Source organism: Cricetulus griseus, chromosome 4, assembly GCF_003668045.3.
Source record: "Cricetulus griseus strain 17A/GY chromosome 4, alternate assembly CriGri-PICRH-1.0, whole genome shotgun sequence".
NCBI classification, from domain to species: domain Eukaryota; kingdom Metazoa; phylum Chordata; class Mammalia; order Rodentia; family Cricetidae; genus Cricetulus; species Cricetulus griseus.
The window spans coordinates 12,051,629-12,066,756 of record NC_048597.1 but is presented as its reverse complement, the minus strand read 5'-3'; the positions used below and the strand labels follow the sequence as shown (position 1 = coordinate 12,066,756).

At 38.9% G+C, this 15,128-nt stretch overlaps 1 protein-coding gene across 6 annotated transcripts in view; it reads left to right on the top strand.

The window, feature by feature from the left end:
• Gabpa (GA binding protein transcription factor subunit alpha) overlaps positions 1–15,128 on the top strand; it is a 26,899-nt gene extending 11,771 nt beyond the window's left edge. For 5 of the 6 annotated variants that reach the window (XM_027412370.2, XM_027412369.2, XM_027412372.2 and 2 more), the window contains exons 6-10: positions 7,383–7,577; positions 10,667–10,720; positions 11,538–11,678; positions 11,886–12,084; positions 13,955–15,128. In XM_027412370.2, the coding sequence (XP_027268171.1) occupies positions 7,383–7,577; positions 10,667–10,720; positions 11,538–11,678; positions 11,886–12,084; positions 13,955–14,183 (818 nt within the window). In that variant the 3' untranslated portion in view covers positions 14,184–15,128. The remainder of the gene's footprint in view (positions 1–7,382; positions 7,578–10,666; positions 10,721–11,537; positions 11,679–11,885; positions 12,085–13,954) is intronic. The other variant, XM_027412373.2, reaches the window with a different exon arrangement.

The following is a 15,128-nucleotide window of genomic DNA, read 5'->3' as shown; positions in this document are numbered from 1 at the left end:
TATTACAAGAAATTCTGCCCATAGCATGTTCACGGTGTAGTTGAAGAGAAGACAAAAAATAGAGATGACTGTCATAGAAAGTTTAAACTATCAATAACTAATACAAGCAAAGCATGTCTTTAGAACCTCAAAGACATCAAACTGAGTATTTTGAGGAATGCCGAATGGAGTTCAGGCAGTAGTTCAGGAATTCAGGGCAACCTTAGGTTTATGTAGCAGGCAGGCCCTTTCCCAAAAAGACAAACAGGGATGTGGTGGGGGGTGGGGGGAATCAGAGTTTCTGAAAAAGGTGGGAGGAGTTATTTCTGATGTAGAGCTGTTTTTGATTAGTAAAAGTTGCTAGGAATAAAGCGTGTGGCACCTTGGCAGATTAGGGTGGGGGGCACTCTACAACGACAAACATGTCAGGCAGATAGAGCTTAAGTGAGACGTTTTATTAGAAAAGAGGTAAAGAGACAGAGAGAGAGAAGGAGACAGTAGAGAAGAGGGAGACAGGAAAAGTCCTATCTGCCCCAGGGAATAGCAGGAAAGAGAGCATAAGTGGACAGAGGTTTTTCTTTTAAAAGGTCCTTTGCACCTGGGCTGACCAGGATACTGCCTGAGTGCATTCTGTCAGGTGATAGGGGCAGGCCAGAAAAATGCCTGAATCTTTACAAAAGTGATAACCAAAAAAATGAATATTGCCCAGGTGTCCCATAAGGCACATAGTGGCTATGTGAGAGAAAACAAGAACCTATTTTTTGTCATTTGTATAATAGTAATATTGTCCACATTAGCATAGACTAGGTGGTTTCTTTGGTAGTAAAAAGGAAGAGATAGGTGAAAACAGTGGTAAGGTTGGCAAATTGTGAGCATGGAGAGAGGACACTCAAGTTCTGACCTAATTTTGAGAGCTTGAGTGACTAGGGTGATAGTTTTGATACAAATTGGCTGCATCTTTATTATAATGGTGCTATGGTAACTTCTGGCCTAATGATGACACAAGAATAGAGCATGCCTTAACCCTGGAGAGGATTGGCCTCAATGCATTCTGCTAACTAGGTAAGCATTTGACCTTTAAACTAGATTCCTAATTGCTAGGCATACCTTTGAAAGTCTTTTGGAGGAAGTAGGGATGGCTGGTAAGAGAGAGTGTTGACAACACTTGACTCTGAAGTAAAGTACCTAATCAGTTTAGGATAGCCTTAACAGATAACAGATATTGTGTGGAGCTCATTCATATTGGGCTTCTATTTGAAGACAAAAGTGAAAGTCTTTTGAAAGAAACAATATGGAGAAGAACACATTGCTGCTTCCAAAACAACCTGTAGGGCAGAAGGAGGAGAAGGGAAATAGGAAAACATTAATGATCCCAGGGGTAATGCCATATGTCTTTAATCCCAGCACTCCAGTGGCTGAGGTTGGCAGATTTGAGTTCTGGGTCAGCCAGGCCTCCATTGTGAGACCCTGTCTTCCAAAACAAAACCCCAAATCAATGGTATAGCCAAAGACAGAAGGAACATAACCATATGGTATCCCCACTATTGAGGGAGAGTTATAGGTGTCTAAGACTCATGAGATGCTTTTGAGAAAGTCAAAAATATGAAGTAGCATCTGTTTGGTAACCATAGAATTACTGGTCAATTTGGGTTTAAGTTAGATAAAGCTGAACTATAGGCAACAATTTAGAAATAAAGAACATTGTAAGAATTTTTTGAGGCAATAGAGAAGAAAAGCATTAGGGAAACAAATTTTCATACAGTTGGAGAGTTGGTAGTATGCTCTAACTACTATTTCCCCAATAATAACAACTTTCAGTTATTCACATTGCATTGGGTATTTTATTTAGAAGTGGTTTCAATTATATGCATTCATCCTTTAGGAGTATGTACGGCACTATTTTGTAGAAGACATAGAGTCTGAGGAATTTGCTATCCCTGAGGATTGGTGGCATCCTGGAACCTATTCCTCACAAATGCCAAGGGATAACTATATGCAATTCCTTATTGTGACGTGGAAAAATTTACTTTTGGCATGTAGAAGCTAGTGTGGATAGATAGCAAGGTAGGAATCACTTGAGAGGAAATGCTGAGAAGGGAAGGAAGGGACATGAAAACCCCGAATAGTGTGTCCTTGCCAGGCAGCGTTTGTTGTATTTCTCCAAAGACATCTTCAATAGTAGAATTAGAGGAAGTAATAAAGATACATGAGTAGCAAGAGCAAGATGATTGATTGGCTGTGACTCAGGGTCCTACCAAGAAAGACATTTACTTCACAGTACATTTAAAATACTTGAGGTCATTGTTGATGAGACTCTTATCATGAAATTTTTACCTACTAGATTAGGGTCTTAATTAGGGTTTCTATTGCTGTGAAGAGACATCATGACTGCAGCAACTCTTACAGAGAAAACAGAGGTTCAGTTCATTATCATGGTAGCACGCAGGAAGGCATCATGCTGGAGGCTGAGAGTGCTACATCCTGCAGGCAACAGAGTGTCAACAGAGACACTGGGCGGTGTCCTGAGCATAGGAAACCTGAAAATCTGCCCCACAGTAGCACACTTCCTCCAACAAAGCCACACCAACTAATAGTGCTACTCCCTATGAGATTATGGGGGTCAGTTATATTCAGACTACCGTATTCTACTCATGGCCCCATAAGCTTGTAACAGTATCATAAAGCAGAATGTATTTAGTCTAACTTCAAAAGTTCCCATAGTCTACCCGTCTCAGCAATGTTTTAAAGTTCAAAGTCTCTTCTGAGACTCATGCAATCACTTAACTATATCTCAGAAAGCAGATCAAATACTTCCAACATAAAATGGCACAGGATACACATTGCTGTCCAAAACACAGGGAAAGGAGCACAGTGAGGAAATGCTGAAATAATGCAGGACTGAAAGCCAGCTGGGCAAACTGCAAACTCTGCATCTCCGTGTCTCATGTCAGAATGCTCTTCAGATCTCCAGCTTCATTCAACTTTGTTGACTGCAACACACTTCTTTCTCTTGGACTGGTTTCACTCCTTGTTAGCAGCTCTCCTCAGCAGGTATCCTACAGCTCTCCGTATCTCCAGCATCTTGGGTTCTCCAAGGCAATCCAGGCTTCCACTTAACAGCTTCACACAATGGCCTCTAATAGGCCTCCATTCAGGGATACCCATGACACATTTAATTACATTCAAAATCCCACAGCAAGCTTACAGATGAGTAACATTTTCTCAGAAAGCTATCATTTCAAACTTTTCTTTATCTACATGCAGTTCTTTGACAAATGTATTAATTACAGTCACCACTAAAATGCTAAAAGTATTTATAGCTACTTTTTTTGTGTGTGGTTTTTCAAGACCAAGTTTCTTTATATTGCTTTGGAGGTTGTCCTGGAACTCGCTCTGTAGACCAGGCTAGACTCAAACTCACAGAAATCCCCCTGCCTCTGTTGGGATTAAGGGCCTGAGCCACCAATGCCCGGCTATAGCTACTTTAAATCTCTTTGAAATACTGACCCACGATGGGAAACCTTAAAGTTCACATTAATATAAACAAGCTTTCTATCTGGATAGCTTAGACATTTCTTCATTCATGTGGTTGTATATGTGGATATTTTTTAGTGTTGCCCATTAAACTAATCGAAGATGAAATTAAAACCTGTATAGTAGTTAGAAATCTATCAAAGAAATGGGCTATACAAAATGTTAAAACAATAAAAACAAACTCAGAGTCTAAATATGTACTTTTTTCCTTTATGAAATATGAATATTGAAATGATAGCTAGATTGTGATTTGCATTCTTTTTTTAAAAAAAATCATGTTTTGCAGATACTAACATTTAAGAACATATGTAGAGTCTTAAATATAAATAATATTCACACGAGAAAAGTAAAGATTGTGTCTGACTGGCTGTCCCGTTCCATAGCTCTGTCTTCTCCACACTGGTAAACTCCTTTTTTTAGCTTCTGTCAAGGTCTCTTGGAAGCCAGTCTGCAGCAGCTGTCCTGTTGGCAGCCCTCTTGTCTAGCCACAACTGGGTTACCCTTTATTGCTTTGATTCATCACCTTGCAGTGAAGGAGACTTACCTAGCTTCTGTGTAAGAGGAAGAGTTTGTTCTTTTTCTTTTTGGTGTCTTGACTGGTGTGTGTGGTGTGGTGTACATGGTTTGCTTTATTTTGTTTTTGTGAGATGAAGTCTTGCCCAGATGGACTTTATTAGCTTGTGGTCATCCAGCCTAAGCCTCCCCATTTGGTGGAATTGCAAGCACCTGCTTCCCTTTCTGTTTTACAAACTGCTTTGAAACTTTCATTTAAGTTAGTATAATAGCCTTAGAGCTGCTCATTTGTTGTAGAACCATGTTAGACAACTTTTAGGTTTCCTAAGTTCAGGATCGACTTCTTTTTTGTTGTTTGATTAGTTGGTTTTTTTGTTTGTTTATAAGGCAGTCTCACTCTAGCCTTGGTTATCCTAGAATTCACCTTGTAGCCCAGCTTGTCCTTGTCCTTGAAACAGCCTTCCTGCTCAGCCTCTTAAGTCTTATTTTTAGTTAATGGGTTTGTATGCACATCAAGACTGTTTCTCCTACTTTGAGTGAGCAGCCGTTAGTTTTTCTCATTCTCGTGTGGATTTGAAGCAGTCTCCACACCTCTCGAGCTGTCATTTAGCCTTTATTCCACTGTGTGCTGAGTCCTCCAGTCCTGTTTTTGTAGCTTCAGACTATTGTTTTACTTCCTATTCTTTCATTCTGTTTACAGATTATCTAGAAAGGGTTCCTTAAAAAGATGTTTGGCTTTACTTTTCCAAACAATACTTATTTTACTCTGCTCTGCTTATGATAGTGTCATAGCACATTAAAGTTGACAATTTCACTTTTCTTCTAAGTTTGATGACTCCATTCCATTGTTGTTGAATAAAACATTCAGAGGCACCTTCATTCAAGGTCTTGAGCACTGTAGCTTTTTTTATCTGCTCTTTGTGTCTGGTCTTTATCTTAGTTTGGTTACAGTGAGAATCTTTTCCTTCATTGTGTTATGCATTAGTATTTATTTATTGTGATGTATATTCTTAAAAGAATAATCCCACTCTACATTAAATGAGCTACCTCCTCTTTATCCTTCTGCCTTTCGTGCTGTCTGCAGTCCGTACAACCTGAACAATACAAGTTCTGAAGGGAGGAATTCTCACTTTACACTGGGTAGACATTTGGGGGCATAGTTTTCTTTACCAAGTAAATTGGTTTTTGCCCAGCTTATTGTTTTGAAGAACTAAACCTCCCCTCCACCTCTGTGACTTTGTATCTGGGTCATTGTGCTTGTGCATCTTTAAAAATTTGCTTTTCTGTCATTTCACTGTTACCTTTGAGAAAAGAGACAAATACACAGCCAGTTCAGTAGATTAAACGGATGTCCTGATAGTATTTGAGGAAAACAAGAGAGTCTTTTTCCTTGCCTTACTGGATCTTGATAGTTACTATAAATTTGTATGTAAAGTGAGCTTGCTTTCTTAAATATTTTAAAGGGAGGTTTGGTTCAAGGGAACTTGGCTAACTCAAAGCCATCTTATGTTGGTCTTGGGTAGCATTCCAGACCTGAGCCTTGCTCTCTCAGCTCTGATTTGTTGTTACCTGTTCATTCTCATACACTCTATCCCTTAATCATCCCCCATACCATCTCCCTTCATCCCTTTCCTTGTTTGGCAATAATGAAGGTTGAACCCATGGACTCATGGATGCTTGGCAAGCATTCTACCACTGAGCGATATCCTCAGCCCTCTTTTTCAATTTTTTGTTTTGAGACATGGTTTCCTTAAATTGCCCAGGCAGAGCTTGACCTGTGAATGACCTCCTGCCTCAAACCCCAGGTAACCAGGATTATGGGTCTGCACCATGAAGCCCAGCATCTGTTTCCTTTATTTTTTCTTTTGTTGTTTCTTTCCTAATGTGCTTCTGCCCGGGCCTTGTTTCTCTGCGCATTTCCTATTGCCATACCCCATGCCTCTCGCTTTTGTTCTCATGCCCTCCCTGGACCCTGCAGGCATCCCGCTGCCGCTGCATTTGGAGAACTGTGCTGCAGCCTTTGTATTTATTTTACTTTGACCTGTTGTGCATCCAGTGACTGCGTCTTGGCTGTGTTCAGGCATCCTGTGCTCAGAATGAATCGTGTCATTTTGCTTCTCTTTGCATTCTTCTGCATGTTTGTTTTCTTACTACCTGAGATGAAAGCTGACTGTTGGCAAGCTGCCCTCGAGTCTCCTTAGCAGTTAGGGTTACAGAGTATGCCACCACACCCACTACCTTATAAAATTGCCTTTGTCTTCACCCAGCTATATTATGGACCTGGGTGTTGCTGCTTGTAAGCATTTATAGGTTTCTGGTTTTACCCTCAGTTGCTTTCCTGTCTCTCTGTGTACATTCGGAGAAATCTAACTTTACTCCCAAATTCCTAGACTTTCCCCTTCTCTTCTTGCTTTCAATCATATATGTTTGTTTTTACTGTAAATTGTTCCTTGAGAAAACTCTGTTACTTCTTCACATATTTTCTTACAACACCTATTTATTGGGTATATGACCAATATTATTTGAGTAGATCATCACCTTCAAACAAGAGGGCCAGCACCAAAATTATCCAGCATTAAGTTTCCACAGATAACATTTTCTGTTAGGTGCCAGGAATACAGTGATGTAATCATTGTATATGATGGCAATCCTTTTTTCTATTTGCAAATTCATTATTTTGTAAAAACAAAAATAACAGGAAAGATGAAATAATTTGGGTATTCTTTGTGTAAAGTCAACAAATGTCTGTTCAAGGCACTATGGTAGACTCTGAAGTCAGATTTCAAAACACAGTCTTTGTAATTACAGACTTGATGCCAATGGGGAAACAGCTGAGTGATCAGGGGGTTAGAATACCATATCCTAAGTGTCGCCAAGTGTGAGGGAAAGGTAGCTAACCCTTTAGTAGAAGGGACGGGGAAAGGCGCATTGTGCACAATTGGAAGAGTAATGCTAGCTCCCTAGGAGCCCATGGGATCTTTTTCAAGGCACCAAACCACACAGTGCTACAAAATAGTATTGTGAGCTTGGGTAGTACCCTCCATTATCTCCACGATATACTTCAGTTGTCATTTGGCCCACCAGAAAACACTTCTGTAGTTTGGTTTTTATGATAAAATTCCAGACTGACTGATAATAAAACCAAGTGACTCCGTTGGTAACTTAGATTGAAAAATTGAAAAAGAGTTAAGGAGAAAATGCAGCATCAGCATAAAAGTCATTCTTCATATAATCCGTTTGCTTCACTTGGGAAAAACCTCTGTCTGGATTTCATATGTGTATATATGTGTATTGAGAAATTAACTGTAAGTTTTTCTAAGATGGAACTAGGCTAAAGGTGATATTTTTCTTTCTAGATCCTATACAGTGGTCCACAGACCAAGTCCTGCATTGGGTGGTTTGGGTAATGAAGGAGTTCAGCATGACTGATATAGACCTCACCACACTCAACATTTCGGGAAGAGAATTATGTAGTCTCAACCAAGAAGATTTTTTTCAGCGGGTCCCTCGGGGAGAAATTCTCTGGAGTCACCTGGAGCTTCTTCGAAAATGTATAAAATTAGAGTATTATCTTTTGCATTGTAACTAAAGCTTAATTTTATTTTTTGTAACTTTGTTTTCATTTTATTAATTGTTGATAAGCAAACTCGTGTTATAGTAATTAACATTTATTGTTATAGGGAGTGTGAAGAGTTCTTTGTGTATTATGTCAGTTCCTATAGTAATGCAATGAAGTAGTCTTTTCCTGATTTTTACTTTCTATGTGAGAGACTGACACTCTAAGATCCCTACAGAGTGTTAGACCTAGAGAGTGTCCAAACAAGATTCTAACTCAGGCTTAACCTCATTCCAAGGTCTCTCTTTTTTTTTTTTCTTTTTTTATTTCCTTTTGAATCAGGTGTTGCTGTGTGCTATGTCTAGTAGCCTCAGTGCTTGAGCCTTTTGCTGCAGTTTCCCCAGTGGCTGGGATTGCAGGTGCAAGCCTGGCTAGAATCCAAGTTCTTAAATCTTACATGATGTGCCACCCCTAGCCCTCTTCATATATTCTAATCATTGCCTTCTCTTTGCCTAGTCATTGCCTGCATTTGATCACAGATTTCCTTCCTGGTCTCTTATTTATGGAATTAGGCATTTTTAAATGCCTTCCTTAGTTGAATAAGTAATATTTTTTAAGAGAGCTGCAGAGATGATCAGGGGACTATGGGGAAAACTTGGAAACCACCTGGCTGACCAAAGAGTTCATGTAAATGTAAATTTTTTGTTTAATCCATCCTGTGTGTTAATGACTTTTGTGGTGTCTGTTAAGCAGTCTTACCAACAGCTCGTCCCTTCGTGCTGTTTTGTATGTCAGTGATGTTACAGACCTGTAGTTTTCAGTTTACAGGTGGGTAAACTCTGTTCTTTTGTTAGTGTGAAGGATGGAAATGTCGTGGCTCCTACTTTGTTCTACTGTACACTGGTAAGGAAAGAGAGTCTTACCCAGTAATTTGATGCTTCACATTTTCCCCAAGGTTCCTTCTGCTGTTGAGTAAGAGGTGAGCTCTGCAAAGAAGCTCTGCTTGCTCAAGCCTCCTGAATGGATTCTCATGGATGGTTCTAAGTATTATTAAGAGACTTGTGCATTGGCTGTATAGGGTTATTGCCAGCTTCAGTTCTTACACACGCATAAGCCAAATAAATGTCTTGGTTCTGCTTTCAGAATCTCAACTGAATCATGGTCACTCAAACATTTTCTTGTTGGAATTCTTAGAACTACAACAGTAATAGCTCTTCCTGTAGTCTCTCTGGAAGTCATGGTTTTCCCAGTCTCCCACGTCAGCTCTTTCTTGTGCTTGTCATGTGTTGCTTCACCTGATGTTTCTCAAACTTGCTTTTCCTAGTCAGGAGGCAAGAGTCTTGTTTGTCCTTCCTTTTCTGTGCAACGGAGTGAGATTTCCTCAGAGAGGCTCTGCTCTAGCATTTTACAGCCTCTGTAAATGTCTCACAATTGCTTGCCTTCCAGCATGGATCTTTGCTCTGCTCTAGTAAGGAAATACATTTGGTTTTAGGGTCTAAGACCAAGTTCAGCATTTACAGAATGGGTGTGATGATCTGTAGGCTGTTTCTGACAGCCTATCTGTAGTTCCCAAGCCTCTTCAGAACATTTCCCAACTCCGAAAGGTACTGTTTTCTAGGGCAGAACTGTTACTGAGCAGCCCGGCCTACTTAGCCCTGATGCTCTCTTCTGAAGCCATCTGAAGAGAGAAAACTCCTTTTGTACTCTGATTACTTCTCAGCCCACTAGAATGCATCTCTGAAATTAATTTTTTTCAGGTTCTGTTATATTTGGGGAAGATAAATGTTTCAGGTGTACAAATTCTTCAGTGTGCTTTTGGTGTGAACATCTGCTTGTCACCAAAAGACCGAAGTCTTTATGGAAAAGAGCTGCTTCGGCTTTATATTCTTAGGGCCTAATGTTTCCTCATAAACTGCTCCATGTTCCCCAGTACTTTGAATTTAAGCATTCTGTTGCCCTCATGCATTTGGGGGGGGGGGGAGCTTCAGATTCCTATATTTTCTTAGATGAGACATTCAGAAACCTATCACTTTGTGTGTTCTGCTTTGTCTTGAGAGTCTCTGAAGCACACCAAACTCAAGTCTCTGAGAATGAAGGTTGGAACTGAGTTTCCAGGTGGCCATTGTCTGGGCTGTGTAATGGCTCCTATCTAGTCCTTTAAGACTAAGCCACTTCTATTCAGTTAGTGACAGATGGGATAATTTCAGTTTTAATAGCACTTTTCTTCATTGAGATTTTTAAAAATACTGAGGAAAAATCTACCACAAAGCTGTTAAAGAGAGAAAAGTTCTGAGGTAGAATGTTTGGAAATAGAGGTCTGAATAAAATATAATAATTGTCAGTTCAATGAAAAGTTAACTTTGTGGTGTGCTTCTTAAAAGTTCCTTTTCTTTAACATTCACAACAGCCTTCCTTGTGAGCTGTGCGAGATCTCTCTTAGACGGGAAGAATGTCTAGTGGTCGAGGTCTTACCTAAGTGATAATGACTGCTAAGATCTAAAGCCCCATGTCTCTGAAGGAAGTCCTAAATAATTAAGACCTCAAGCTTATGAGCCCCAAAGAAAATTCCATCTGGTGGATAGGATCCAGACCTTGTCTTGGTCTCCCAGCCCTTTGTTGTTCTTGTATCTCAATCTGGACCCAAACAGTACCCCTAAGAGGGTTCTTAGGGTCCCTGTCTCACGTCTCACTCAGACCCAGGATGATCACTGACCGGTAAAGTTTCAACAGACAGGCATAATTATGACAAGCATAGTTCTAGAAACTGGGATGTGTAAGATAATGGTAAGAATAGCATCTGATCTGGGAAGACTGACACGTATTAATGAAGATTTTGCTGAAATTTAACTTTAGGAATGTTATAAAGTGATTGTTATAATTGAAACATCTCAAGAGGGTTTTGGATTTGTTTTGTTACACTGCTAAGTTTCAGTTGTTTAATACATATCTTGTTTGTCTTACTGGTTTTGGTTTTAATTGTGGGGATTTTAAAAAAAAAAAAACTTGTTTGCTGAATTCAGTTTTACTGGATTGGGGATTCTGTTTTTGGTTTTAAATGAAAATGAATTTCCTTGTGTTCTTCAGATGTTCTGGCGAGCCAAGAACAACAGATGAGTGAGATAGTTACCATTGACCAGCGTGAGTACTCATTCCCATAGCGTTTGCCCCCTTACCAGACAGAAGAGCTCCTCTGTTAAATAGCTTCAAGTTCAAGTTTCCACGTAGCTTTCTGATAGAGAAGTGAAGCATCATTCATAACTAACCCCTTGTGGACCAGTAGTGGCGCCTGTGTGTTAGGTTCCTGTTTTCCCTCTCTAAATTTAGAACTGATTATCCACAACCGTTCTGTCAGAGTTTTTTCTCTCTGCCAGCTGAGCTACCCTAAATACTCCGTAGCATTATTCTGTGCATGCTTAAGGCTTGTTCCCTGGACCTTTGATAAGCTCAATTATTATTTAACACTGTGTGACTTAACTTTGTTGATACTTAGAACTCCATTTCATTCATTTTTCACTGCAGAATAGCATATCTAAAAATGCCCCAAATGGTTCCAGATTAGTAAGTTTAAGAAAGATCAACAGTTTCCATTTCTACGCTGTCAATTCCATGAGTGCCAGCTTTTCTCATAGTGCTTGTGAGTTTACAGTCTTATAGACCAGTGTGAGTTCTCAGTAGTCTAAGTTTTCACCATCTTTTAAACCATTTTCATAAACAATTGAATTGTAACTTTAAAAACGGATATATACCATTTAAGTTGTTTTGTAATAAGGAAGATTAGCTGTTTCTAAACTAAGATTTACAACCTGCAATTGGAAACAACATAACTTTATTCTCTACCTAGGTCTGAAGTCTTTTCTTGACATAATTAAAGGGACATTAATTTTATTGATTGCATTTATTTTTTACTTCCTATAATGGAAAGACAATATATTTTCCTTTTTGCCTTTTCTTTTAGCTGTGCAAATTATCCCAGCATCAGTGCAGTCTGCTACGCCAACTACTATCAAAGTTATAAACAGTAGTGCAAAGGCAGCCAAAGTACAGAGGTCCCCAAGGATCTCAGGAGAAGACAGAAGTTCACCTGGAAACAGAACAGGTATTTTTGCATGGATTGATATTATAAAACTTGTCAAGTTAGGTATCTGAAAGTATAAATATGGCCTCTCTCTGGCAGTGTGTAGTTCATATTTCTAAAATGCGAAGTTTGTTTTTGCCTTAGCTGAAATTGAACCGGAGGACTTGTGCACTGCCTTTGACTTGTGTTAGCTTCTAACATGATGACCTGTGCTTGTTCTACTTATGGATTTAGGAAACAATGGTCAGATCCAACTGTGGCAGTTTCTGTTAGAACTTCTCACTGACAAGGATGCTCGAGACTGTATTTCTTGGGTTGGTGATGAAGGTGAATTTAAGCTAAATCAACCTGAATTGGTTGCACAAAAATGGGGACAGCGTAAAAACAAGCCTACGATGAACTATGAGAAACTGAGCCGGGCGTTACGGTGAGCATTGCAGTTCTTGTTTGTTGTCTCTAATACCAGACTTCTCTGAAATGTAGCTTCTTGTTCTTGATGTGGGCCTGTTAAGTAATGAAAAATGAAATACTTTTTCTTAAGATAGTGAATGTGAGCTGCGCTGTGGTGGCGCATGCCTTTAATCCCAGCACTTGGGAGCAGGGGGAGGGGGATCTCTGTGAGTTCCAGGCCAGCCTGGTCTACAGAGTGAGTTCCAGGATAGCTGTGGAAACACAGTGAAACACTGTCTTGGAAAACCAAAAAGAAAAAAGAAGAAGAAGAGAGAGAGAGAGAGAGAGAGAGAGAGAGAGAGAGAGTGTGTGTGTGTGTGTGTGTGTTTAATGAGATGGCTCAGTGGATTAAGGTATTTCACTACAAGCCTGCCCAGCCAAGGTCCGTCTCTGAATCTACATAGTAGGAGAAGAGAGCCAGCTTCTGATACACATACACATGCATGCACAGATAATAAACAGGAGGGGATTTTTAAAAAAAAATTTAAAGCTAAAACTTTTGTGCATTATGCTAGAAATTACTTTTAACATAAAATTTTAATTACAATGATAATTTTGAGTTGCATAAACCTTTTTAAAAAAGATTATAGATTATTTGTTTTATGTGATTTAAAAGCATGTACTCTGTTCAAAATCAGCCTGCTTATTAATCTTTAATATTGTTATAATTTGCATTACCAAGATGCTACTTACATACCAGATTTAGTGTATAGTGTATCAAATGTGTGAATACGGTCTTCTATTTTTATAATTATATTTACAGTTTTATCTTTTTACATCTGCCTAAATCCAAATAACCAAAAGTAGAACTTAGAATGATTTTTCCTAAATACTATGAATACTCTAAATGGAAAGCCCTGGACTGCCTATGTTTCTGTGGGAGTTATTTCCACACTGTGTTAGTGAGGCTGTGAGAATTACTTCCACACTGTAGTCAGAGTTGGGTCCTGCAGAATTGTATCCAATGAGGAATGTACTTTTTTGCCTGTTAAGTTACTAAGTGTCTCCACACATACTTAGAGTGTCCTAAACCACACATCATCCGTGTATCCATCAGCAGAAGAATGAATAAACTAGTTGTAATACATTTGAGTGTTAAAGATGAGCTACTGCCCCAAATGATGATACAGTAATGTTCAAGAAGGGGGTCTGGGTCCAAGGGCCTATAGTGTGTGTGTGTGTGTGTGTGTGTGTGTGTGTGTGTGTGTGTGTGTGTGTGTGCGCGCGCGCGCGCACTCCCTTAGGGGGCCATTTTCTTTCAAACTACCACAGGACCCCCCCCCCCAATGGTTTGGAAATTTTCTCCAAAATTTGGGGAGCATTTATATAGTTAATGGAAAAGATGACAGGTATGTCTGTATTATATTAGATTTTTTTATAAAACTAAAGAAGTGGACTTTTCAACAATCTAAAATTTTGTTATCTGGATTCTTATTAGCATAGCTTATATTTTATAGAGATTTAACTGTGGCATTCATTGTATGCTACGCACTTTATAAAGATTATCCCTTTACTCTACAATTACATGAGGGTAAGTACTGTTTTAACCTGATTTTATAAATAGGGTGTTCTGTGGTCACAGAGGCAGCAAGTCCAGGTGCAAGCCCTTGGTTAGGTTCTGTTGCCATTTCCAAGGCTGTTTTGTTCTATCTTCTCTTGAGTAATCATGTTGGTTACTAAATTAATGTGTTATCACAGTCGTTTAAAATTTTATTTTGAAAGTTTCATGTCCTTGACTATTTCTGATAGGTCCAGAACTCTGTGGGCTTCTATATGTAGAAAAGTCTGAAACATAAGGTGCAAACTTCATTTTTTACAAGGTCCTAATGTGGTTTCTCTTTTTAAAGGTATTATTATGATGGAGACATGATTTGCAAAGTTCAAGGCAAGAGATTTGTGTACAAATTTGTTTGTGACTTGAAGACTCTTATTGGATACAGTGCAGCAGAACTGAACCGCTTGGTCACAGAATGTGAACAGAAGAAACTTGCAAAGATGCAGCTCCATGGAATTGCCCAGCCAGTCACAGCCGTAGCCCTGGCTGCTGCATCTCTACAAACAGAAAAGGACAATTGAAACCTAGGACCTCCTGGGCATCCATGGCTTTTCTTAAATATTTGGAGCAAGCTTTGCTCTCACCTTTATTACTGAATTTGAATCTTATTTCTAGACTGTACAATCTGATGCATGATTTTTTATAAATATTTCATACTCTTGTGAATTTGGATCTTTTTACTTTGAGCATATATTTTAGAAAATGTATAGTAAAGGATCTCCGCGATGCCTGAAATGTGAGAGTGGGTTCATCGTGGGGTAGTTTGCTAACAGTCAGGAAAGCTAAACTGGTCAGTATTAATGTCTAGCCCTACCAAAAACAGCCGTATTCTGTGTGTGAAGATGACAGTCGGAAGCTGTTTCCTCTCTGCTGCTTTCCATAGAGCCTGCAAAGGAATTCTCAGCTAAGCATGTGTGCCTGTCTCACCTAATCAAGCAGAGCTAGATGTTCATATCAAATAAAATTATATGGATAATTACTGAACTATCAGGTTATTAATTTATATATTTACAAGGAAAGAAGAGGTTAACTGGCAGAAGAGAGTGTTGAATGAGACCCAGGTTTAAAGCTGGCTTAACTCAACCCATTATTAATGGTTTTCTGTATAGTTTATTCATTATGTCAGACCAAGGACTTAAATTATTTTGAGAGAGGTGTTTAATTCTAATGAACCAGCTATTGCAAAAATTTCAAAATGATACCATTCTTTCAGATTTTAAAAAGCATACCTCAGAAAATAAAAATTTGGTTTAGTTTGACTTCTTTTTTTTTTTAACTAATCTATAGTAGCAGATTATTATGCAATACCATTTATATATTCATTCCTGTGTTTGCTAAAATGAAGACTTTAGATCAGATAAAAGTACTTAACTTTTGAGGATGTTAGTAAATTACTTGTGAATAGTTCAGCACTGTCGGTGATCTTTAAATAAACTTCCCCACTTGTTTCATTTTTCCCTCTTGAA